General features: G+C 45.1%; 2 protein-coding genes across 15 annotated transcripts; one reads left to right on the top strand and one right to left on the bottom strand.

Moving 5' to 3' along the window:
- Window positions 1-397: 397 nt before the first annotated feature.
- Window positions 398-6,936, bottom strand: OARD1 (O-acyl-ADP-ribose deacylase 1). 5 transcript variants are annotated; one of them, XM_071768535.1, is made up of 6 exons: window positions 6,669-6,936; window positions 5,342-5,409; window positions 4,662-4,806; window positions 4,442-4,500; window positions 3,009-3,121; window positions 398-1,074 (listed from the first exon to the last, which is right to left on the bottom strand). In XM_071768535.1, the coding sequence occupies exons 2-6, from the start codon at window positions 5,375-5,377 to the stop codon at window positions 972-974; spliced, it is 456 nt and encodes a 151-aa protein (XP_071624636.1). In that variant the 5' UTR covers window positions 5,378-5,409; window positions 6,669-6,936; the 3' UTR covers window positions 398-971. The 5 variants fall into 5 exon arrangements, with proteins under 5 accessions (XP_071624636.1, XP_071624634.1, XP_071624633.1 ...); XM_071768533.1 differs by lacking the exon at window positions 6,669-6,936 and adding an exon at window positions 5,824-5,997; XM_071768532.1 differs by lacking the exon at window positions 6,669-6,936 and adding an exon at window positions 5,804-5,925.
- Window positions 6,313-23,362, top strand: NFYA (nuclear transcription factor Y subunit alpha). 10 transcript variants are annotated; one of them, XM_071768518.1, is made up of 11 exons: window positions 6,313-6,455; window positions 8,391-8,521; window positions 9,451-9,571; window positions 11,304-11,390; window positions 14,768-14,914; window positions 16,196-16,327; window positions 16,967-17,072; window positions 17,575-17,741; window positions 18,519-18,692; window positions 18,982-19,083; window positions 19,804-23,362. In XM_071768518.1, the coding sequence occupies exons 3-11, from the start codon at window positions 9,497-9,499 to the stop codon at window positions 19,855-19,857; spliced, it is 1,044 nt and encodes a 347-aa protein (XP_071624619.1). In that variant the 5' UTR covers window positions 6,313-6,455; window positions 8,391-8,521; window positions 9,451-9,496; the 3' UTR covers window positions 19,858-23,362. The 10 variants fall into 10 exon arrangements, with proteins under 10 accessions (XP_071624619.1, XP_071624622.1, XP_071624620.1 ...); XM_071768521.1 differs by lacking the exon at window positions 8,391-8,521 and having other exon boundaries at window positions 6,314-6,455; window positions 11,307-11,387; XM_071768519.1 differs by lacking the exon at window positions 8,391-8,521 and having other exon boundaries at window positions 6,314-6,455; window positions 11,307-11,390.

Genomic DNA, 23,362 nt, shown 5'->3' with positions numbered 1-23,362 from the left:
TTTGAATTATTCTGTACTGGAACCAAACTTCCAAAAGCCAAATGTTTACCAATAATGTCCTGAACCCAGCCTGGCACAGATTTCTTTTGCTGTTGGTGACAACAAACATCAACCTGCACCTAACGCCTGAACTCCACATGCAGCAAAAAAAGAAACATGAAAATCAAACCTAAATCCACACTAATTTTTTTTTTTTTTACACCATTTCTGTCAATCACACCTGTGGCCCCTCAGAAAACAGAGTTCTGCCAATTACAGCAATTAATAAAGTACAAAATGCACCCCTCAAGGTGTCTTTACACAGCCCCAGCACTCCCTCCTGAAACCCATCTGTCCTCTGGAATGCAGCCACAACACATACAGAGGGATCTTTTTCACAAGGAAACGTGCTCTGGTCTGACAGCAGAATCCTGAAGTGCAATTTTATTGAATATTGACAGCAGGAATTGAGTGAGTACAATCTCAGAACCAAAAAAAAAAAAAAAAAAATTAAAAAAAAAAATTATTTGTGGCCAGAAATTAGAAATTTACATTTTAATCCTGTAACAAACAGAGTAAGGAAACTGTCTGCCAGCTCCTAACACTGCAAAACTTGAAAGAAAATCAAGTGTCAGGGCTCCAGGGCTCACCAGAACCAACCCAACAAACCCCCCAGCACCACAACTCCACTTTCTCTCTGCACACCAAGTGTCAGCTCCAGTGCAGGCTCTGTGGAGGACCAGTGACATCTGGTGGCTTCCAGGGGACAGAGCTGGCACAGGCAGAGGGTGACACCACCACCTCTGCCTTCCTCAAAGCCTCCCCTGATCACCAGAGTCCAAATTTGCTGCTCTGGAGCTTTTTTTGTTTTTAAATTGTTGTTAAAAGCCACCACAAAGCGAGCCCTGCTCAGACCAGGAGGTGCTCAGCATGCAGGTTTCCCTCTCCTCAGTTCCCACTCCCCAAATCCAGGGAAATGGGGCTCTCTTTGCTCACAGAGAGTAAACTGTGATCTTGATGTCTGTGTCTTCAAATACTTCCTCAAGGATTGCTGAAACTTTATCCCATTCCAGGCGGTCCAGGCCACATCCAATCCTGGAAAACAAGACATTAAAAAAAAAAAAAAAAAAAGCTGTCAGGCAGGGGCTCATGTTCTGAGCAACTTCAAGCAGCTCCGGTTTCCTGGGGCAGTAACTCAGCTCCTCATAAATCACCATAATGCAGAGAAATCAGGGAAGGAGGCAGGGAAGGAGGCAGGGAAGGAGGCAGGGAAGGAGGCAGGGAAGGAGGCAGGGAAGGAGGCAGGGAAGGAGGCAGGGAAGGAGGCAGGGAAGGAGGCAGGGAAGGAGGCAGGGAAGGAGGCAGGGAAGGAGGCAGGGAAGGAGGCAGGGAAGGAGGCAGGGAAGGAGGCAGGGAAGAACTCAGGGAAGAACTCAGGGAAGGAGGCAGGGAAGGAGGCAGGGAAGAACTCAGGGAAGAACTCAGGGAAGAACTCAGGGAAGGAGGCAGGGAAGAACTCAGGGAAGGAGGCAGGGAAGGAGGCAGGGAAGGAGGCAGGGAAGGAGGCAGGGAAGGAGGCAGGGAAGGAGGCAGGGAAGGAGGCAGGGAAGGAGGCAGGGAAGGAGGCAGGGAAGGAGGCAGGGAAGGAGGCAGGGAAGGAGGCAGGGAAGGAGGCAGGGAAGGAGGCAGGGAAGGAGGCAGGGAAGGAGGCAGGGAAGGAGGCAGGGAAGGAGGCAGGGAAGGAGGCAGGGAAGGAGGCAGGGAAGGAGGCAGGGAAGGAGGCAGGGAAGGAGGCAGGGAAGGAGGCAGGGAAGGAGGCAGGGAAGAACTCAGGGAAGGAGGCAGGGAAGGAGGCAGGGAAGGAGGCAGGGAAGGAGGCAGGGAAGGAGGCAGGGAAGGAGGCAGGGAAGGAGGCAGGGAAGGAGGCAGGGAAGGAGGCAGGGAAGGAGGCAGGGAAGGAGGCAGGGAAGGAGGCAGGGAAGGAGGCAGGGAAGGAGGCAGGGAAGGAGGCAGGGAAGGAGGCAGGGAAGAACTCAGGGAAGAACTCAGGGAAGAACTCAGGGAAGAACTCAGGGAAGAACTCAGGGAAGAACTCAGGGAAGAACTCAGGGAAGAACTCAGGGAAGAACTCAGGGAAGAACTCAGGGAAGAACTCAGGGAAGGAGGCAGGGAAGAACTCAGGGAAGAACTCAGGGAAGAACTCAGGGAAGAACTCAGGGAAGAACTCAGGGAAGAACTCAGGGAAGGAGGCAGGGAAGAACTCAGGGAAGGAGGCAGGGAAGAACTCAGGGAAGGAGGCAGGGAAGAACTCAGGGAAGGAGGCAGGGAAGAACTCAGGGAAGGAGGCAGGGAAGAACTCAGGGAAGGAGGCAGGGAAGAACTCAGGGAAGGAGGCAGGGAAGAACTCAGGGAAGAACTCAGGGAAGGAGGCAGGGAAGAACTCAGGGAAGAACTCAGGGAAGGAGGCAGGGAAGAACTCAGGGAAGGAGGCAGGGAAGAACTCAGGGAAGAACTCAGGGAAGAACTCAGGGAAGAACTCAGGGAAGAACTCAGGGAAGAACTCAGGGAAGAACTCAGGGAAGAACTCAGGGAAGAACTCAGGGAAGAACTCAGGGAAGAACTCAGGGAAGAACTCAGGGAAGAACTCAGGGAAGAACTCAGGGAAGAACTCAGGGAAGAACTCAGGGAAGAACTCAGGGAAGAACTCAGGGAAGAACTCAGGGAAGAACTCAGGGAAGAACTCAGGGAAGAACTCAGGGAAGAACTCAGGGAAGAACTCAGGGAAGAACTCAGGGAAGAACTCAGGGAAGAACTCAGGGAAGAACTCAGGGAAGAACTCAGGGAAGAACTCAGGGAAGAACTCAGCCTGGGCTTTGAAACACACTGGGAAATGCACATTTCCTTCACTTGACTGCAAGGGGAGACTTGAACTCACTGGGTGGCAGGGGAGCAGCTCCCAAACATCCTTCCAGACAAGGAACACTCAACTATTTCTTTTTTATTTAGTAGCAGGGACTCATTTTTCTTACTTGGGCATGGAAATGTCAGTAACTCCATTGTTGAGGCAGTGAGCTTTCATGGCTTCCAAACTCTTCCTCATGCTCTCATAGGTTGGTTTGTGAGAAACTTTCTGCTTTGTAATCTAAGGAGAAATGGCAGAGGTCAGTGGGGCCTTCACCAGAATCCCTACAAACTCTTTCCTGTGGAATTAAGGAACCACTTCACAACACCCAGACTTATTCCTGGGAAGGAAAAAGAAGTTCCACAGCATAAAACAGTGTAACTTAGCAGCCAGTTCACTCAATTTAAATGATTTATTCATAAACAAGAGGGCCTGGCTTCTCCTTGACCAGCAAGATTTGAGTGATCCACCTCACACCTCCTAAAGGTGTCCTGGTTTGGGCCAGGGGCTTTAATAATAAATAATAATAATAAATATTTAATAATAAAGGGGATTTTTTGTCTTGTCCTTTTGCTTTCAGCTCAGTCTCTTGTCAGGAGCTGCACTGCTGAAATGAACAGCAAGTTTCTGTTCAGTGGCTGCTCTGGGACTGATCCCACTTGATGTTCAGAGTTACTGCTGGAGCCTGGTGTGCAGAGCCAAGGCCACTGCTCAGCTCTGAGGAACATTTTACCCTCCAGAAGGAACAAAGAGGTCCCACCTGCAGCCTCCTTTGGGGAGGGAGGGACAAGAGAGATGCCAGAACTGACCAAACAGAGGATTCCATCCCATACACCTCATACTCAGGAGAAATCTGAGGGACCACAAGGGTCAAACCCCTTCCTGCTTCCCCTTCTTCCCCTGTCCCTGTTTCCTTCAGCATCCTGGGAGGATTCCATCCCTTCCTCTGCCTGTGCTCCTGATCCATCCCAGCCTGGATCTGTGTGTTCTGTCTCCAGCTCCCAACTGCTCCTGACCCCAGGATTCCAGCCTGGACTTTCCCAGAGCTGCCCTGCAGCCTCAGTGGGGATGGGAGAGTTATTGGGGGAGAGGGGGGAGGAACCTGGGATCAATTTTCCTGTGTATTTGTATAGATTTAGTCATTTTTCCTATTTATCACTCCTGTTTCATTAAAGCTGTGCAGTTTAGTTTCCAACCCATCAATCTCTCTCCCTCATTCTCTCTCCTTTCTTTATCAGAGAGAGATTAACAGAGAGCAGCTGTTAATTGGTTTAATTGCCAGGCCTGTGTTAAACCCTGACACCTGTGGAATTGAGGAACCACTTCACAACACCCAGACTTATTCCTGGGAAGGAAAAAGAAGTTCCACAGCATAAAACAGTGTAACTTAGCAGCCAGTTCACTCAATTTAAATGATTTATTCATAAACAAAAGGGCCTGGCTTCTCCTTGACCAGCAAGATTTGAGTGATCCACCTCACACTTCCTAAAGAAAACCCAAAAAAACCCTAAAAATCATTAAAAGCTTCATTAAAGCCACAGGGAAGTGCCCAACTCTTACCAGGTAATAAATGTATCGATCCTCTCTCTGGAGAACAGCCACCTCCCCAGTTTTCTTTTCTAAAAAAACAAACAAACAAACCCCAGAAACCTTTTGAGAAGAGTTCCACTCCCCTACAGCATCCCCACTGCACCCCAGGTAGCTTGGAATACCCGTCCTGCTGGAAATCAAGGGTTTTTCCCTTCAGCTCCTGCATCTCCACCCCACGGGTGTCACTCACGTTGATCCAGGAGCTCTTGAACGCCTCCGAATTTTTTCTTAAAAAGCACAGCGATGCCCGCCCCCATGCGGCAATCCTCGCTGATGCAATGTGCCAGCGCGTCCGTCGGGGGGCAGGAGAAAAGGTCCCCTTTGACACACTTAATCTGGAAAAAAAACAAGGGAAAAACCAGAAAAAAAAAAAAGAAAAAAATGAGAGGGGAAAAAAAAAAAAAGCACAAAGAAAAATCAGACTGACTGAGGTAAGAGAATTCTCTGATAAGAAGGAAAATCTGGGGTGCCTGGGTGAGGCACTGAACCTAAGATGCTGTTCCCAAGGAAATGAGAATGGATGAATGCCCAAACCCAACACCCATTTAAGTTTTTTTTGGTTTTTTTTCCACAAGCTGAGTTCCAAGCATCACGTAGCACTTTAGCAGTTAATTGCCCCAAATCCCTGCTTGAAAAGGAAGATCAGAGAGAGCACAACTGGATTAGTGCCCATCTTGGCACCCAAGCAGTGCTGGGGAACCCCAGCCATGCAGCTGAGGATCTGCCTCGCTGCCATAAGCACCAAAACTGGAGCAGGATCAGGGCCATTCCTCCCCAAAGCTGGATGGCAGAGCTGCCATTTCCATGGGGGAAGGGAAGGGCCCTGCTCAGACACCCAGCAGCTGCCCAGGGAACACGTTTCCTACGCACTCTCTCCTCCTGATCCTTGGAGAAGTGGGTGGCCATGGCAACGGGGGGGGTGGTGAAGACTCCTGCGGCTGCAAAGATGACAAGAGAGAAAAACAGTTATTAGGGTGGTGTGGCAGAAGCTACAAGGGCTGAGCCTCCTTTATTTAGGGGCCAGCTGGGACAACCCCCTGAAAAAACCCAAGGAGAGGGCCAGGACCTCTGAACACTCTGCTGGGAGCTTTCCCCACCGCTCCAACCCGTGAGGTGCCAGAGGAGGCCTCAAGCCCAAGGTCACCACACAACCGGCACCCTTAGGCCTTCCCTCCTCCCTGCCCCTTCAGGAAACCCTTCAGGAGGCCACACCCGCGGGCAAGGCGTGAAGAAGGATCCGCCGGGCCGGGCCGTGAGCCCAGCAGAGCTTCCCCAGCGCTCCCCACATCCGCCAACCCGAACCGAACCGGCCCAGCCCGGCCTCCTCCGCACCACCGCGGCCTCCGCCTCACTCAAGATGGCCGCCAGCCGCCGCTCTAGGCATGCGGGAGGACCGCCCTCTCTATGATCGGCGCCGAGAACATTCCGGAAGCCGCCTCCGCCGCGCACGAGCGTGACGGCAGGGGCGGGGCTTAGAGCCAAAGGGGCGGGGTTTATATGAATGAGGCGGAGTTTAGCATAAAGGGGCGGGGTTTAGAGCAGAAGGGGCGGGGTAGAGCCGAAAGGGGCGGAGCGGGCGTAAAACGTGCGCGCGCTCCACCGGGCGCGCAGGCGCAGTAGCGGCGGGGGAAGGGGTGGGCGGGGGAGGCCGAGAGGAGGGAGGAGCGGCCATAGGGGGCGGGCACCGCTCTGCGCATGCGCCTTCCGTGCTTCCCCCTCCTTTCCATCCCCCCTTTCTCCCTTCGCTCCGCCCCTTTCTCCCTTCGCTCCGCCCCTTTCTCCCTTCGCCCCGCCCATTTCGCCCTTCGCTCCGCCCCTCCAGCTTTAGAACCGCCCCTTTCTCCCTTGGCCCCGCCCCTCCCCTCGCCTTTGTCCGGGGTTGGGCGCCATTTTGCGCGGCGGCTGAGTGGCGGCGCTGATTGGGTTTCGGGGAGCGGCGGCGGAGCCAATCAGCGCGGGAGCCGAACCGGGGGAGCGCGGCCCGGTGAGCGGGAGCAGCCAATATGGAGCCCCCGAGCGCCGGGAGGGGAGGGACCGGGGACCCCTCCGGAACCCGCGGGCACCTCCGGGACCCGCAGGGACCTTGGGGGGGGGGGGGAAGGCGGAGGGACGGGGCGCGGCTCCTCCCGGGGTGGGGTGTGGGGGTAACGCACACCGGGTGTGTGTGAGTCACGGGATGGCGGCGGGAGGAGCGTACCGGGAGGTGCGGATGCGGGGCTGGAGGAGGAGGAGGAGGAGGAGGAAGAAGCGCGGCCCGGGCCGTTGAGGTGCGCGGCGGGGCCGGGCCTTGGCCCTACGGGGCGGCTGGGACGGAGCCGCCCGGGCCCCGCCTTCCAGCGGGCGGGGGGAGCCGAGCGGCAAAGCCTCCCCGCCGGTCCCGGTGACAGATGGGCAGCCCGGGCCGCTCCTCCTTCTCCTCCTCCTCCTCCCTTCTCTTTCTTCTTTCCGCCTCGCCCGGGGGAAGCGGGGGGGGGAAACCGGGGCGGGCTGGGGGCTCCCGGGGCTCCCTCCCGCTCTTCCCCGGGGCTCCCTCCCGCTCTTTCCGGGGCTCCCGGTTCAGCTTCCCCCCCGGTCCCCCCTTTAATCGCACCTGGCCACCAAATGTCCTCCGAATGTGAGGAGAAACCCCCCCGGTGCCGTCATTTCTCCTCCGGGAGCTGCGGGGCATTGGTTACCCCGGGTGCCCCCTGAGCGAACCCTCCCCTCCTCCCCCAGGTCTGAGGTTTTCTGTAATAAAATAAAATTTAAAAAAAAAAAAAAATGTCCCTGGGGGAGCCGTCCCCGGCTGAATGGTTGAGAAGGAAGGCGGGAAGAAAATGTGGGGAGCAGATGGTGGGAGTGTGGCTTCTCCTCGTGTGGAGTGGAATCCTGGCTTTGGTTTGGGGGTTTGTCCCTTGCTCCTGTCCTTCTGTCCCTCCAAAAAGTGTTTGGTGACACAGCAGAGGGACAGAGGGATGGGATCTGTCCTGGGAACCTCTGCCAATGGATTCAGGGATCTTCCTTCAGGATGCAGTGGGTTTAAAAGCTGGGCTTGCAAGCAAGCTCAGGTCCTAGCAGGTTTTTTTTTTTGTCCTTAGCATCACTTCTTCCCTAAGGAAACTCTTGTTGGTGGAGCTTCCACAGCCTGGGATGTGTATTTGTGTGGATATCTGGGAATTGATGCTGCTGGAAGTAAAACAGAGTCATTTCCAGGGCAGACAAGGGGCTGGTGAGGAGGAGCCCATCACCCATCTTCAGTTGGATGCAGCAATGAGGATGCTCTGGAACAATCCCTTGGGAGGAGTCGGATCCATCCCCATGAAAAATCTGTTTGTGCCCTTGGCAGGTGCAGAGAATCAGGGTTACAGTGGTGCTCATGTTTTAATCAACAAGAGGGGGACTTAATACAGAGGGGTCTGTGATGAAGCATCTCCCAGCAGAGGTGTCTGTGCTTGGTTATTGGTTAAACCAGAGGATTTTGGGCAAATCCAGCTCAATGCCTTCCTGGGCTTGGTATTAAAACCCTTCCCTGGTGAAGGAAATGTGGGAGGTGTTTTCTGAGAAGCCCAGAGGTGTTTAGGGCAGAAATGAGGTGTACAGTGCCCCACTGAGATGAGACTTGGTAGGCAGCTTCATCTTCAGAAAGAATATTTGTGTTCTTTTATTCTGTGAAAAGCTGTTCCTAAGTGGGCCAAGGACAGAGTTAAAATTGCAGGGAAATGTAGTTCCTTGGAGTGCTGTGGCTCAGATGAGGAGCTCCAGGGCTCCTGCCATTCCATCCTTATTCTGAACAAAAGCTGGGATAGGGATTGAGAAGGTTTTTGAGTTGTTCTGGCTGAGTAATGTGCCCCCTGTACTCATTTGTTTTTGTAGGAAAGTGACATCTGGTGTTAATGTGCAAGAAAGCAACAAAATGTAAAATCTTTGTGGCTTTTTTTAGGTTATAGGAGTAAGCTGGTGACAAATGAAGTGTTCTTCAGGTGAATGCAAGAAGTACAAAGGATGTTTTAAAGCTAAAGAGCAGGAATTGTGGGAGGTGTCATTACAGGAGTAACCACAGCAACTGATCCAGTTAGCTCAAGTTGTGACTCAATTTTTTGTGGCTTTCTTTGAAACCTGAAGGGGGGATTTTTTTTTATTTTTTTTTATTTTTTTTATTTTTTTTATTTTTTTTATTTTTTTTATTTTTTTTATTTTTTTTATTTTTTTTGTTCCTTTAGACTTGGAAGATTAAAGTTCTAGGCTGCTTTTTCACTAAAGTAGCAGGTACTTGTCCAGTCAGAGGATAAATCAAATACTTCATTGAAAGTAACAGAAAAAGAATTCTTCCCTTGTTGATTCACTGAGAAGAGATGTGAGGGGGAAGCAGGTAATGGAACTGAGTGTTTTATTTAAACAGTGTGTTCTTCATACACGTAGGCAGGGAGCCAAGAACTGGGGCAGTAAAAGGATGGAAGCATTGAGAAGTCTGCTGCCTATTTTCAAAACATCTGAAAGTAGGAAGAGAAGAAAGATGAGGTGGGAGTGCTGCATAATTGGGGAAGGAGTTTCACTGGGCTTTCTTGAAGGTTTGAAATGTGGTTTGATTTTACAGCCAAGCTGTGTTTTCTGAGGTGTTTTTTTTAGCAATAACACTCCTCTCCTCCTCCCATCTGCAGTGTAGGCCCCAAATATGCAGACTTGAGGGGTAAACCAGAAAGAGAGCAGATTCATAGCTGCTGTTTGATTCACTGAAGATAATGAGGGGATTGAGACTGGGATGCTTTGGGCTTCTCAGGCAAGTTATGTGTTGTTGAAATTGCAATTGTAGTTTAGTCACTCAGTGAAAATAAAGTGAGATGATCAAAGAGGCAGATCCTTGATGAAACAGCAGCTCTTCCCCTGTGATTCTGACCTCAGGGCCAGCAGCCAGTTTGCTTTTCAGCTCCTGTGAGGTAAGACAACTCTTCAAACCTCAGGACAATAATCACATGCTTTTTTTTTCTAATTTCTCCTGCCAGATAGCCAGCCTGAGGTGTGCCTTTTCCTCTGCTGGAACTGAACACTATGGAGCAGTACACAGCAAACAGCAACAGTTCCACGGAGCAGATTGTTGTGCAGGCTGGACAGATACAGCAACAGGTATGGAAAGTGCTCAGGGGCTGCTGGCATTGCCAGTGCTGAGTTACAAAGCTGTTTGTACACTCCAGAGGTTCAGAGAACCAGCAAGATGCTTCATGATGCTGTCAGGACTTGTGTTTACCTGGATTTTGTCACCTCATCTGTGCTCAGTGTTTGGACTTGAAGTCAGAGGAAATATGTTTTGGGTTGTTTTGTTGTTTTTTTTTTTTTAAGTGTTTATCATAAAATTAATAAAATTGTAGGTGTACAGGCTGCCAAATATCAGTGGAGTAGGGAGGTTGCAAGCTGGATGGCACAAATCCTCTCTGGAAAAAGAGGAAACAAAATTTAAAATATTAAATTAAAAAAATACTAATATGGAATTGGCTGTGCACAAGGAACAGAGTAGATACCTCCCAAAATCAAAATAGTTTTATGTTCAAGCCCCCAGAGGCTTTCTTCAGCATTCTCAAAGAGAAGTAGTTATCCAGATCCTTTGTTTTACAAGGACAGGTGGATCAAACCAAACACACAGTAAGAGGAATTGCAACAAAAATGTGGCTTTGGTGGAACTAATCCATTCCAGAAAGAGGTTTTGAGTTCACATAATGTGCAGGTGAAGAGGACTGAGGGTTTTTTAAGGGCTTAGAGATTTTTACTGTTGGGAAGCTTCCCCCATCCAGGTACAATAATGTTTTTTCAGGTGTTGGTGCTAAAGTTTTGTTGCATCCTATGTGTGTGTGCTCTACCTGGAGGCAAGAGGAGTTTTTTTAGTTTGCCATGGAAATGAGTGAGCTGCTGGGTTATGTGTTCATAAAAAAAGAAACTTTGCTTTGTCATCAGCCTGTTTGAGAGCAGGAGCCAGCATCTTCCACTGTGTTTAGCAGAAGCTTGTTTAGTCATAACAAGACTTTCCTTGAGGTTAAAAAATTGTATATTAAAAATGATCAAAAATACCTGCTGCCAGCAGATAAGCAAAGATATTTTTGGTTTTATTGGTAGGTAAAAGGGAGCTAAAAACATACCTTGGATTGTTTCATTTTTAGTATGTGCTCTTAAAGCTTGTATTATTTGACATAAAATGCTTTTCTAAAATAATTTTTTATTTTAAACAGGCCTTTTGTTGTGCAGGCTTTTAGCAGAGAGATGTCCTTCATCTCCCAAATGCTAACACAGTTAACAGATTATTTTAGGACTCTTACTAAAGAGGCTAAAGATAGAAAAGGCTTTTAGATTTAACTGCTCTTGCAACCTCTCAAGATTGTCCTTCAAGGGCAGTGGTGGAAGACATTGATGCAGGGCTGACATTGATTAATCTTAGGCTGTAGTCACTGTGCTGCTCTTCTCTGCAGAAAGCCATTTAGGGCTTTAATTGCCCTTTATTGTAACTAACAAGTCAGACAAAAATCTGGAACCCCTTTGCAGGAAGAAACCTGGGCAGTGAAGGGAAACACGAAGCAGAAAGGCAGCAATCCAAAACACTGAAGCTGAGATTCTCAATTCTGCTAAATAATCTCTGATGTTCTCTGTAAATGACTTTTTTTTTTTTTTTGGGGGGGGGGGAGATACTTCAGGCAGTCAGGATCATCCCCAGGTGGGCTGGTATTCCATTTGCTAAACGTGTTCCCATTCCTTGTGCTCCAAGAGCAGGGGGGATGGGTTTTTACATTCACCCTCTTGCAGCAAAGTCTCATTGTCTCTTGCCAGAGCTGTGCATTTCCATGTTTCAAGCTATTCCTGTTCCTATTCCCAGCAGCAGGGTGGTGTCACTGCTGTCCAGCTGCAGACTGAGGCCCAGGTGGCATCTGCCTCAGGCCAGCAAGTCCAGACCCTCCAGGTAGTGGTGATCTCTCTAATTGTGTTTGTGAGCACTGCATGACTCTCACCATCCCCACATATCTAATGCTGTGTTTTTTTCCAGGCTTGGAAAGAGGAAAATTGGTTAGGGGAAAATAGGTAGGGCTCTGCTTTACACCAGCTGTAGGGTTTTCCATGCAGGAATAATCTGGGATTGTCACTTCAGTGGATCTCAGGTGCATGCTCAGGAACCCTGATGAATTCCTGAGTTCCTGCTGCTGTAATTCTGAGAGTGAAGAGTGGTTGAAATGGGACTAAAAAGGGGAAAAAAACCCCAAACACCAAAGTGAAGAACCCTGATGAATTCCTGAATTCTTGCTGTTGTAATTCTGAGAGTGAAGAGTGGTTGAAATGGGACTGAAAAGGGAAAAAAAACCCCAAACACCAAGGTGAAGAACCCTGATGAATTCCTGAATTCTTGCTATTGTAATTCTGAGAGTGAAGAGTGGTTGAAATGGGACTGAAAAGGGGAAAAAAAAAAACCCAACTCCAAGGTGAAGAACCCTGATGAATTCCTGAGTTCCTGCTGCTGTAATTCTGAGAGTAAAGAGTGGTTGAAATGGGACTGAAAAGGGGAAAAAAAAAAACTCCAACGTGAAGAATCATGATGAATTCCTGAGTTCTTGCTGTTGTAATTCTGAGAGTGAAGAGTGGTTGAAATAGGACTGAAAAGGGGAAAAAAAAAAAACTCCAAGGTGAAGAACCCTGATGAATTCCTGAGTTCCTGCTGCTGTAATTCTGAGAGTGAAGAGTGGTTGAAATGGGACTAAAAAGGGGAAAAAAACCCCAAACACCAAGGTGAAGAACCCTGATGAATTCCTGAGTTCCTGCTGTTGTAATTCTGAGAGTGAAGAGTGGTTGAAATGGGCCTGAAAAGGGGGAAAAAAAACCAAACAGCAAGGTGAAGAATCATGATGAATTCCTGAGTTCCTGCTGTTGTAATTCTGAGAGTGAAGAGTGGTTGAAATAGGACTGAAAAGGGGAAAAAAAAACCCAAACACCAAGGTGAAGAACCCTGATGAATTCCTGAGTTCCTGCTATTGTAATTCTGAGAGTGAAGAGTGGTTGAAATGGGACTAAAAAGGGGAAAAGAAACCCCAAACACCAAGGTGAAGAACCATGATGAATTCCTGAGTTCCTGCTGCTGTAATTCTGAGAGTGAAGAGTGGTTGAAATGGGACTGAAAAGGGGAAAAAAACCCCAAACACCAAGGTGAAGAACCCTGATGAATTCCTGAGTTCCTGCTGTTGTAATTCTGAGAGTGAAGAGTGGTTGAAATGGGACTGAAAAGGGGAAAAAAAAAACCAGCTCCAAGGTGAAAAACCCTGATGAATTCCTGAGTTCCTGCTGTTGTAATTCTGAGAGTGAAGAGTGGTTGAAATGGGACTGAAAAGGGGAAAAAAAACCACCAAGATGAGGAAGTAACAGCCAAGAGCTATAATCCCAAGATTTCCTGTAGGTTCCAGGAGATTCCTGACATCCAGTGTGAGTGTTCTGTGCCTTCACTACATGAAAGAAAGAGAAGTGGATGAGTCCTCAGCTCAAAGAGCAAAATCTCTTAATCTGTGATGAAAAAGGGCACCTGGGGACAATTCTGACCTCAGGGGCCTGAGAGATCCCATGTCTTATCTGCATGTGACCAGCACAGGGAAACCCTGGAGAAGTCTGGATCTTATCAGTAAATAGGTCACAAATTGGAAGGCAATGCAGGGTTATTTCAAACCCTGATTTATTTCAGTGTGAAATATTTTCTGCCATGCTCCCACAGGAGACTTTTCAAAGTGTTGATAAACTCTGATAGCCACAGCAGTTCAGTCCTGCCTTGTTGACTGAGTATTTTGGTTCTGTTTGTTCTTTTAATTCTTCAGAAGAGAAGAGTTCCAAGAGACCAGAATGGTCTGGCCAGGTGTAAAGTTGAACACAGCATTTTTTATGTTCAGATTTAAAATCAGAAAAGCTGCCTGACTTGAATTCCTTGGGTCACTGTGACCACCTGGTCATGGTCATTATATACCTCCTGTCCTCCCCCCCTCTTTTTTTGGTTTTTTTTTTGGTTTTTTTTTCTTTTGGCTTGCTCTAAACCATTAACAAGAATCCTGGAATGAATCATTTTTCTTTCTGCTTACTGGTATTGTACTGCTGACTGTGCTTTTCTGTGGCTGACATGAGCATGCTTTTATTTCTCTGTTGCAACACAAAATGAGCACTCCTGATTTTTTTTAGGGACTGGGAGGCAGGGGTTGCAAGTCTGGGGGGACCAGAGCAGGGTTGCAAGGGACTGAGGGCACCTGGAGAGTCACAATGTTCTGGGCAGGGCATTGATCACTGAGGTACAAATGCTGATTTTTTTTTTTTCCATGGATGTGTTAATATCTAAGGCATTTTTTGAAAGAGAAGCTGCTTTTAGGTAGTTCAGGATGTGCTGAAAATGTGTGTTCATGTGGTGGAGGAGTGAGCATTTGCTGTGCATATCCTTGAAATGTAGGAACCAGGAACCTGGTGACTTTTTATCAGCTGTTTCTGAACAACTCAGAGCATGGTTAAGAGTCACTGCCCAGGTGAGAAGACTCATTTCACATTTTAGCCATAATATGGTCTTTTCAGAGAGAGATTTTGGGAAGTGTGAGAACTTAGTGGGAAAGGGTGTTTAAACAAGGGGTTTTCCCCTTGATTTTCTTTACATTCTGGCATTTTTCCCACTGACCAGAGACACCTCTGGGCCAAGAGTCCAGAGTCTCTTATGCCAAATTTTATAAATTCACTGCACCAAGATGTACCTGCTGCTCATTTTTTTTTTTTCCACTTGTCCTTACTGAACTCCATCTTGCATTTATATTCCATTTTACATTTATAATTTCACTTAACCATCAGGAGATTCTCCAAGAGCACTGCATGCTGTGTATTTCTTAGGAAAACAAAATATTCCAAGCATTTAATTGGAGAGAGTTGAAGCTACCTCAGTCTTCCTGCCAGAGCAGCTTATTTAGAGCTTTCTCATTAGGAACAGCAATTAAAGATTACCAATAACAATTTCAAGTTTCTTTTGTTAGACTTTTCTCTTGAGGTTATTACTCTGTCTGGAAAGTTTAGCCATGCTTTATTGCTGTTAGATTTGGAAGCTTTGGGTAGCCTGCAACAGAAAAAGAGAATTTACAGAATTTACATCAGGGAAAAAAAAAAATTTAGGAACTATTTGGTGCAGGTTTAGTGCCTCTTCAGTTTCTCTGCTCACTGCATGGAAGTAGGTAAGAATTTAGCCTCATCTGGGAGCCACCTCAGTTCCTGCCTTTGTGCCACCAGACTTTTTCATTGTTCTGTTTGTTGTTTTGTTTGTTTTTTTTTTTCTCCTTTTTTTCCCAGGTCCAGGGGCAACCACTGATGGTCCAAGTGAGCGGGGGGCAACTGATCACATCCACTGGGCAGCCCATCATGGTGCAGGCTGTGCCTGGAGGGCAGGGCCAGACAATCATGCAAGTCCCAGTTTCTGGAACCCAGGGGCTGCAGCAGGTGAGTTAACCCTGATTTAATTGCAGAGAAATTGCAGGGAATGAGCTGTGATGTTCTCAGACTGTGCATTTGCCTCAGCACTCTTAAAAAATCAACTGGGCAAAGAAGGTTGTGCCCCAGCTGGAGCTCTGGCACTCAGCTGGGTGTTAATGCAATGAAAATTCTTGGTGGATTTGATTTTTTTTTTTTGGTGGTGGTGGTGTATTTTATGGGATGGAGCAAACCTTTTAAATGGTCTTGAAAATACAGCTGGAGTTGGTTTGGGTTTTTCTTGCTTTTTCTTATTTTTGTTCTAACTGGCCCTTGCAGTGTAGTTGGTGATCTGGTGCCTACTCAGTTTATGGCTCAGAAAGAGGATTTTTTAATTTTTTTATTTTTTTAAGAAAGCTTCTTGAAAAGAACTTGTACTTGAGTTCATCTAACAGGGGATGGCTGGGAAGGAATTTCCATTGCACAGACAGTAATCCTGTAGAAGATACAGAAAACATGGACTTTGTTAGAAGGAATTATTTTGAAATATTTGTTTAAAAGGCAGTTTTTAAATTTGAACAGGTGCTCAAAGCAAATGGAAGAACTGTGAGAGTGGCATAATGAGAGTGTTCTGGTGATGTAAGAAGGGGATTTAAGACTTAGGTTCAGCACAGTACAGGAGGGCACATGATGTCTTGGAGTTCTGAGAGGTTTATTCAGTGTTTATTTAAAATTTCCATTCTTGAAAGACAATATATTTTGTGTTAGGTCCTTTAAAGTCTGGATGTTGGAAGAAAACCCAATCTTGTTTAAGCACAAGCTTAAAATCATATTCCAGTTGGTTGTCTTTAAGGAATGTTGGTGGAAAGAGTTCTTTGCAGAGCTGAAGACAGCTTTGAAATATATCCAGGAGTACTTCTGTATGCTGGATAATTAACACTACAAATACCTTAAATCTTGCTCCTCTTTTTTTTTTTCTTTAGCCTGAGTATTATTATCCCTAGTTTCATGTGAATAATCCATTTATTTTAAGCATTTTATTTTGCAAGCAGCAGAGAACTCCTAGCATGTACTGACACTGGCATGTTATGTTTCCTCTGTCCTGGATGGTGGTGACTGCTGTGTCACAGGGAGCAAACAATTAAAACCAATTTAAAAATCAATTTTCAAGTGGAAAAAAGAGAAGAATCAGTGCTTTCTTTTTTCTTTGCAACACTTGATCATCCTCAGAGCTGACTCTGTATTGCTGAGGCCAAGGAGGGAGAATTCAGAGGCATAGTTAATGTTCCTTTCTGACTCTTTCTTCCACAGATTCAGTTGGTCCAGCCAGGTCAGATTCAGATTCAAGGTGGGCAGGCTGTGCAGGTACAGGGGCAGCAGGGCCAGACCCAGCAGATCATTATACAGCAGCCACAGACTGCAGTTACTGCTGGCCAGACACAGGTAACTGCACCAGCATGAAAAAGGTTTTCTTGAGGGCAAACAGGAAGAGAAACTTGACAAATGACTTAAGGTGTGGTTAAGTGGAAAAAAAAAAAAAAAAAAAAAAAAAGAGGAATTATTAATATCGAGGAGAACTTGAGAGTAAATTTCATCTTTTTGTAGTGTTTTCATACATAACTCTGGGGCAGAATAAATAGATTGCATGTTTTTATCCATCGTGTTTCTGTATTTTATCAGTCCATGGTTTTGTCTCTGTTGAAATCTGAAAACATCAAGTATTGCTAATTTCATGCTTGTGACATCTTGTGAAGTAGTCCAGTCATTCCTGGGTGTTCTGCTGATTCTTGTTTAGGACCAGAATTAAATTTCTGAGAATAGTTCTTCCTTTAATGTGTTCTTAGTGAGACAGGAAAGCTAAAACTTTTTTCTATAAATATTACTATGCTGTTAGAAAAAGTATTTCATATGTGCTTTGAGTATTTGATCTGCAGTTCACTTGGTTTGTGCTCCATCCTATTTCTTGATGCTGGTAATAAAGCAGAAGAAATAGATGTGTGAAACACCTGAATTAATTCAGGAACTGTCAACTCTGCCAAATCAGCAATTTGTAAAGTTCTTGTCTTCTCTTTTTTTGTTTAGACCCAGCAACAAATAGCAGTTCAAGGACAGCAGGTAGCACAAGCAGCTGAAGGCCAGACCATAGTTTATCAGCCAGTAAATGCTGATGGAACCATTCTCCAACAAGGTATGAGCTTTGGTGCCAAGAGGCAGGACTTTTCCATATCTTTCTGATTAGATTTTTGTTGCCTTGTAATTATTATCAAAAAAACCATGGAATTGCAGTGCTAATTGTGCTGTGAGTGCTGTGGATCATTGGCATAGAGCATGGAAGAAGAGATCTTCCTGCTGGTACTCAGCATTCTTTACCCCAAAAATCAAAATATGGCTCTTTGGCAGAGGCTGCTGGGATAGCAACGTGTTTGCTTTTACACCTTGGGGTAGAAGGTCCTTATCTGACACTGGGATTACTGTGCAGACAAAAAAAAAAATGCAAAATAGGAGGTGTGAGGCTGAGGTGGTGGTATTCACACCAATGCTTTCTAAATCTTTCTGCATGCTATGGAAGGATGAATGAGTAAAAACCAGAAGTGGGACTAATGGTGTTCCCTTCTTTTTGTGTGCCTGTTTTTTTTTTGTTTGTTTGTTTGTTTGTTTGTTTTTTCTTTTGTATTTTATTTTTCTTAAAGTTACAGTCCCTGTTACAGGCATGATCACCATTCCAGCAGCCAGTTTGGCTGGAGCACAAATTGTCCAAACAGGAGCCAACACCAACACAACCAGTAGTGGACAAGGGACTGTCACAGTGACACTGCCAGTAGCTGGAAATGTTGTCAATTCAGGTGGAATGGTTATGGTATGTGTTTCACTTTCCATGAGTGTTTTTTAAGGATGTTTTAGCTGTCTGTACCCAAACTGTTGTCTCCTGCCAGTTAATATGGTCAGTTGTCTCAGTACCCCCCACTAATTTAAAATTGATTAAGCTTTTCAGATTTAATGGCCTGTGTCCTACTGCAGTCTATGTGCTCTCTACTTTTTTTCTCCCAGAGCTGTAGAGTTTGGAAATCTAGAAGCTGAAATTCAGCACCAGCTGTTAACTGATCAGTAGAGATGGAAAAAGATGGAGTGAACTATTGCTTTTCTTGAGCACCCCTTAGTATTTGTTTTTCTGCTTCAGAAGAGTGCTTTTTCTGCCAGTTTTTTCTTTGTAGTGTAGCTTTTTATGGTTTGTCCCCACTAGGTGTCAGCAGCTGAGCAAGTAATGCTTAAAAAATGCACAAAAATGATCATAGCAGTGATAAAAAAAAAAAAAAAGAAGCAGTGGGCATGCCCTGGGTGCTGCATTTGAGAAGAAGCAATAATGTGGTCATAGAATTGGAGAATGTAAATTGTAGAATGGATTGACATTTTACCAGAAAAAAACAAGCACTCTTGATAAGTGATTGATTTGTTCTGCAGTTTGAAAACAACTGTGCTCCTCCTTTTAAGTTAAGGAGCTTTATCTGAACAAACCCCAAACAACTTCCAAAACAACCCCAAACAACTTCCCATTTTAACGCCCTTTTTAAAAATCACTTTTCTACCTTCACTTGTTCACTGAGCTGCAAGCACTAAAAACATCTTCTCTGTTCAGATGGTACCTGGAGCTGGGTCAGTTCCAGCCATCCAGAGAATCCCTTTGCCTGGAGCAGAAATGCTGGAAGAAGAACCCCTCTATGTAAATGCCAAGCAGTATCACCGGATCCTTAAGAGGAGGCAGGCACGTGCTAAGCTTGAAGCAGAGGGAAAAATTCCCAAAGAAAGAAGGGTAAGAATCTAACTCGGGAGCTAATACAGGGTGGAGAAAGGCACAGAAACCTACCCACTGTGGAATCTTAGTGTTTCTTCAATTTTTGTGTCTATTTGAAGTCAGCCCTGATCGAATTGTGGAATATCTGCGTCGCTCTCTTGCGAAACAGGAATTGACTGTAACCATTTGCTCTTCAGAGAGGGGAAGACTGGGAAAGCTTTTCCAGCAGTCAGGAATTTCCCTTCCTGACAGCACTGAATTATACAGAGTTGGCTGCTGTCTCATTACCTCCCTCATCTCTTTGCAGAAATATTTGCATGAGTCCCGGCACCGCCACGCCATGGCCAGGAAGCGGGGAGAAGGGGGCCGGTTCTTCTCCCCAAAGGAAAAAGACAGCCCTCATATGCAAGTAAGTAGGATTTCCTCTGTTCTTGAACAGCTGCTGCTTTCACTTCTTCAGGATATATTTTAGAGGTGTCTTTCTGCTGTTTTGTTTGTTCTTTTTTTGGCTAGGCTGCTGGCCTTTGCCTCTCGCTGCCTTTGAATTCCTGTTTCGGTCATGAAGAAACCTTTTGTCTCACTTCTTGTAGATAGCAAAGGTCTCCTTGCCTTGAGGAATGAAACCAGAGTAATATTGAAATATATTCACTTTGTTTTGCAGAGAATGCTTTTTTTTGTTTGCCCTGAGAAATAGTTTTTGCAGCCTTTCTGGTTGCAAACTGTTCTTTTAGGACATAAATTAAAGCTAGAGACTCCTTGTCTTACATCCAAGGAAAAATTAGGCAATATCTCTGATTCTTAGCTGCCTGTTGATTTACATAAAAAGTTGGGAGACAGGTTTTCAAGGGAAGGGACACAGTAAAGTAGAATTATTCTGTTGTTTAGTGCTGTAAAGCAGTTCCATGGTTTCAGCAGAAGAGTTATTCTGTAGAATCCTTCCCATATACCACACCGGTTCTGGGTCTTCCCTCTTACCAGAAACAACATATTACAAGAAAAATATGACAAGAGATCAAGGAAGAGGGCAGAAGTATCTTTTTTTTTTTTTTGGTCGAGTTGTGTATGATTTTCTCTGCTGAAATGGAAAAAAAGTTGAAGTTACAAGACCATATTTCTTTTGAATCTGTAGGATCCAACTCAGGCCAACGAAGAAGCGATGACACAGATGATCCGAGTCTCCTAACTCCTGCTTCAGGAAATAACTGAAGAGAATTCCTGTCTCTCCTCCAAGTCTGCCCTCCCTTTCCAGTCTATCAAGCAAGTCTTTCAGTGGGACAATCAGCATTTCTCAGCCTCTCCTTTTCTACAGACCAAGCACCACATTTGCAGTCTGTGGTTGAGATTTTGACTCAACAAATAGGAACTTGATGACTTTTCTTGGGACACTCTTCTGCTCCAGCACAGGGATTTCAGAGTCTTGACTGCTCATGCCTTTTTTTAATTATTTTTTTTCTCCTTTTAACCCTTAAGATTGGCCATTGGGTGAGAGCATGCCACTGATCAGCAATAACTGAGATGCTGAAATGGGGCAAGCAAAAACTTTTTGGAGTGGCAGCCCTTCTGTTCACCAACTTTAATCCAGTTTATAGTAACCAGCACTGATGTGGCTACAACTTGGTTTTCCCAGCAGTGACTTGGATTTTTTTTACATCCACTCCTTACACCTTTGGACTTCAGGGTCAACTGAACTGTTTCCTGGTGTTGCATCAGCACTTAGGAAACTGGCAGAAGCACAAGGAGGGGTCTCTTAAATTCCACCTTGTAAAATATATAAACAGCAAGGTCTTCTGTGGGAAAAGTTCAGCCATCCAGTCACAATGGTAGGAATATTTCAAGAGTATTACAGGATTGGATATCTTGCATATCTATTCCAAGAAATAAGAGGGGAGAGGGTAGTGTGGGAATAAGGATTTAATTGTTACAATGCAATCTCTTGGTATTTTTTAGTATTTTAGTTTATTGCCAGTAGTTGTTGCCTTGGCAGAAAAGTGGATGCTAGTATAAAAAGAATTAAAACTTTTAAGTGAGTCTTTCCCAAAGAATTTTAAAAAAAAAAAGAAAAAAATCTTCCTTCTAACCTTCCAGTCCAGTTCTTGGCTTCTCTGAAAGACAGAAAATTGCAATCTCAGAATAGTAGCACTTGATCATCTTTGTGATGGTGCTTTGGAGTTTTGTTTTAAATAAGTTTTACAATTCTCTCATTCTACACATAGCAAGGGTTGTTTCCTGACAGCAGAGCAACCACTCAGCTCATCCTGATGTAACTGAAGGACTGTTAAACAGATGAAGACAGATATTGATGAACCTTCCAGACTTTTTATAGACTTTTAAATTAAAAAAAAAAAAAAAAAGTGGCAATGAAGAAGGAGTACTTACACTTGAAAAAAAAAAAAAAGGATTTTTTCATGAGCTATATCTGGCTCTGGCTGAGTATTGGGACAAACATATCTTTATGACAAAACATATCTTTAATTCTGTAGTTCACTGCAGGTTTTAAGCTTGCTCCATTATTTTTAATCTGAAATTTGGTGATGGAAGCTGTGGTTCCTAAGCAGTTAAACAAGGCTGCAGCTTTCCATGCCTGTCTCTTCCCATCTTAAATGAGTTCTGCAGATGCTCTGTGTTATCACCTGTGTGCTGTGGTCCCATTTCTTTCAGTTTTTGTGTTCTGCAAAACATAAAACTGCATCCCAGCAGTGAGGTGTGGGATTGGAAATACTGGGGGCATTGTCAGGGAGGTGATGATAAACCTGAGTAGGTAAAGGAGCAGAGGTTGGGGTTGTTTTGAGGATAGCAGGCAAGGACAAGAGAGACTGGCTTGAAGTCAGTGAATTCTGTTTTCCAGTGACAAAAAAAAGTAAATTAAACTTGAAAAAACCCAAATTATCCCCATGCTGTGTTTTGAAAGCTTAGGACTAAGTGGAAAGTGGAGGGCAGATGAAGAAGTTGTAGAAAACTGGGAGGATGCAAAAGACAAAGCCTTGAAAATTCAGTTTATTTTTTGGATAAGAGAAAACTACTGGATCTAAGAGGATGGGAAGATGGGAAGGAAAGAATGCAAGGGGAGGGAGCAGAAATGTAGAGAAGTGCTAAGTGCTGTGAGTCCTGGAGTTTGTGTGGATTCTGTGGATGGCAATGTCCAGGTCAGTCACCTGTGGAGGTGCAGAGGCAGTGAAAAAAAAAAAGGAAAAATGCAGATTTGATGCTTGCACTCAGGCAGCTGGAATTTCTACATGGAATTCAGTTCATTTTTTTGTTTGACTTCCATGTTCTTACCCTTCTGACAGCTGTGACATGGTGAACTGGAGCTGAGAAAACCTGTTCAGGGAGGAGGTGGCCTCATTCCTGCAGATAAATCTTCCTTTGAGTTTGTCTTAAATTGCATCAGTAATCTCATGCCCTGCTCACAAATCTTCAGGATTTTTTTTCTCAGTGCTTCAAAAGGCATTTGTTCACCTCTCTTGCATTGATGGCATCTTTGGTGCCTTTGGTTGCTTCTGCCTTAAAATCCTTGGCCAATTAGAGCATGGTGCTTATATTGGTTTTTTTCAGTTGGTGGCTGTGATGTCCTCACCAAAACCATTTCTTGTGAGGTGACTCATTTCAGGAAATATGGAGCTCTTTTAGTGAAGGAAGAACCAAAAAATTGGCTTTTGTTGAATTTGCAGCATTGTTGTAAATAGTTGGGTTTTTTTTTTTTTTTTTTTTTTTTAGAGCATCTGTACATTGAGCCAGTGGAGTTTTCATGGGTGGGAAAAATATTTGTGTGCTGGAATGAGACAGCTTCCCCATAATATTTCTGCCCTTCAATTTTTGGCTAATCTGTCCTGGAGAACCCCCTCTGAGTGTTGGAAGTTAAAAAAGCAAGAATATTGACATAGATGATTGGTTTGTTTTTTTTTTTTAATGAGTAATTCCTTCTTTTCTTAAAAAACTTGTAAACATCTTCCAAGCAGCTTTTTTTCCCCAATAAGCCCTTCATCTATAGGTTCTCTGATCAGTTGTAGAAAGTGAATTAAGACCTATGGATTTGTGTTATAGGAAGTCTTACTGTTAATACTTTAGTGATGTGAAAGCCTGAGTGCTAGTGTCATTTTTTTTTTTTTTATTATTATTATTCATTTGCTCTGGGTTAGGTGTCTTCACTTCTAAAAAGCAGGGTTTGCTTCTTGAGATTGGAATAATCAGCACCACGGTACCCAAAAAAATCTGCTTTTTATTCCTGGGGGGATTTGTTACATTGGAAACATCAGCATCAAGTTCAAATCTCCAAGAATTAAATGAGAATTCTTTGTGGGTTGGCTACACTGGAGTAAAAACTCCACTTGGAGAGTGCATAAAAAGGGGGGTGAGGGTAAAAGAAGAGGCTTGGGGAGAGTGAATGACCCAGAGCAGCAAAGAGATCAAACCCCAGGTTTGTAGGAGTGGGAAGGATGGGATGTGAAGAAGTGATGCTAAATGGCTTTAAGGCCTTGCATGTGAAAAAAGAGGGGAGGGGGACATAAAATCTTTGGGAATGGGGGTGGGAGGGCAACTGGGATTCATGTAATGTAAGGCAAAGTTTGTATATAGTCAAAAGTTTATAATTTTTTTTATATGATGCATTTTTTCAAGTGTATTTTGGTCTTTAATAGATACAACTGTAAGTACTGTGTACAATACCCAGCTAATAAAAATTTATAAATGCA

Source organism: Heliangelus exortis, chromosome 25 (assembly GCF_036169615.1).
Source record: "Heliangelus exortis chromosome 25, bHelExo1.hap1, whole genome shotgun sequence".
Lineage (NCBI taxonomy): Eukaryota > Metazoa > Chordata > Aves > Apodiformes > Trochilidae > Heliangelus > Heliangelus exortis.
This window is presented reverse-complemented; position numbering and strand designations above follow the sequence as displayed.

Bases quoted from the DNA above. Each gene is read 5' to 3' on its own strand.
- NFYA (XM_071768518.1), top strand. From the start codon at position 9,497: ATGGAGCAGTACACAGCAAACAGCAACAGTTCCACGGAGCAGATTGTT. The intron at 14,915-16,195 runs GTGAGTTAACCC...TTTCTTCCACAG, and splicing joins GAACCCAGGGGCTGCAGCAG to ATTCAGTTGGTCCAGCCAGG. The intron at 16,328-16,966 runs GTAACTGCACCA...TTTTTTGTTTAG, and splicing joins TTACTGCTGGCCAGACACAG to ACCCAGCAACAAATAGCAGT.
- OARD1 (XM_071768530.1), bottom strand. From the start codon at position 5,759: ATGTGGGGAGCGCTGGGGAAGCTCTGCTGGGCTCACGGCCCGGCCCGG. The intron at 4,501-4,661 runs GTGAGTGACACC...TTGTTTTTTTAG, and splicing joins TCAAGAGCTCCTGGATCAAC to AAAAGAAAACTGGGGAGGTG. The intron at 1,075-3,008 runs GTAAGAAAAATG...CTTGTTTTCCAG, and splicing joins ACTGACATTTCCATGCCCAA to GATTGGATGTGGCCTGGACC.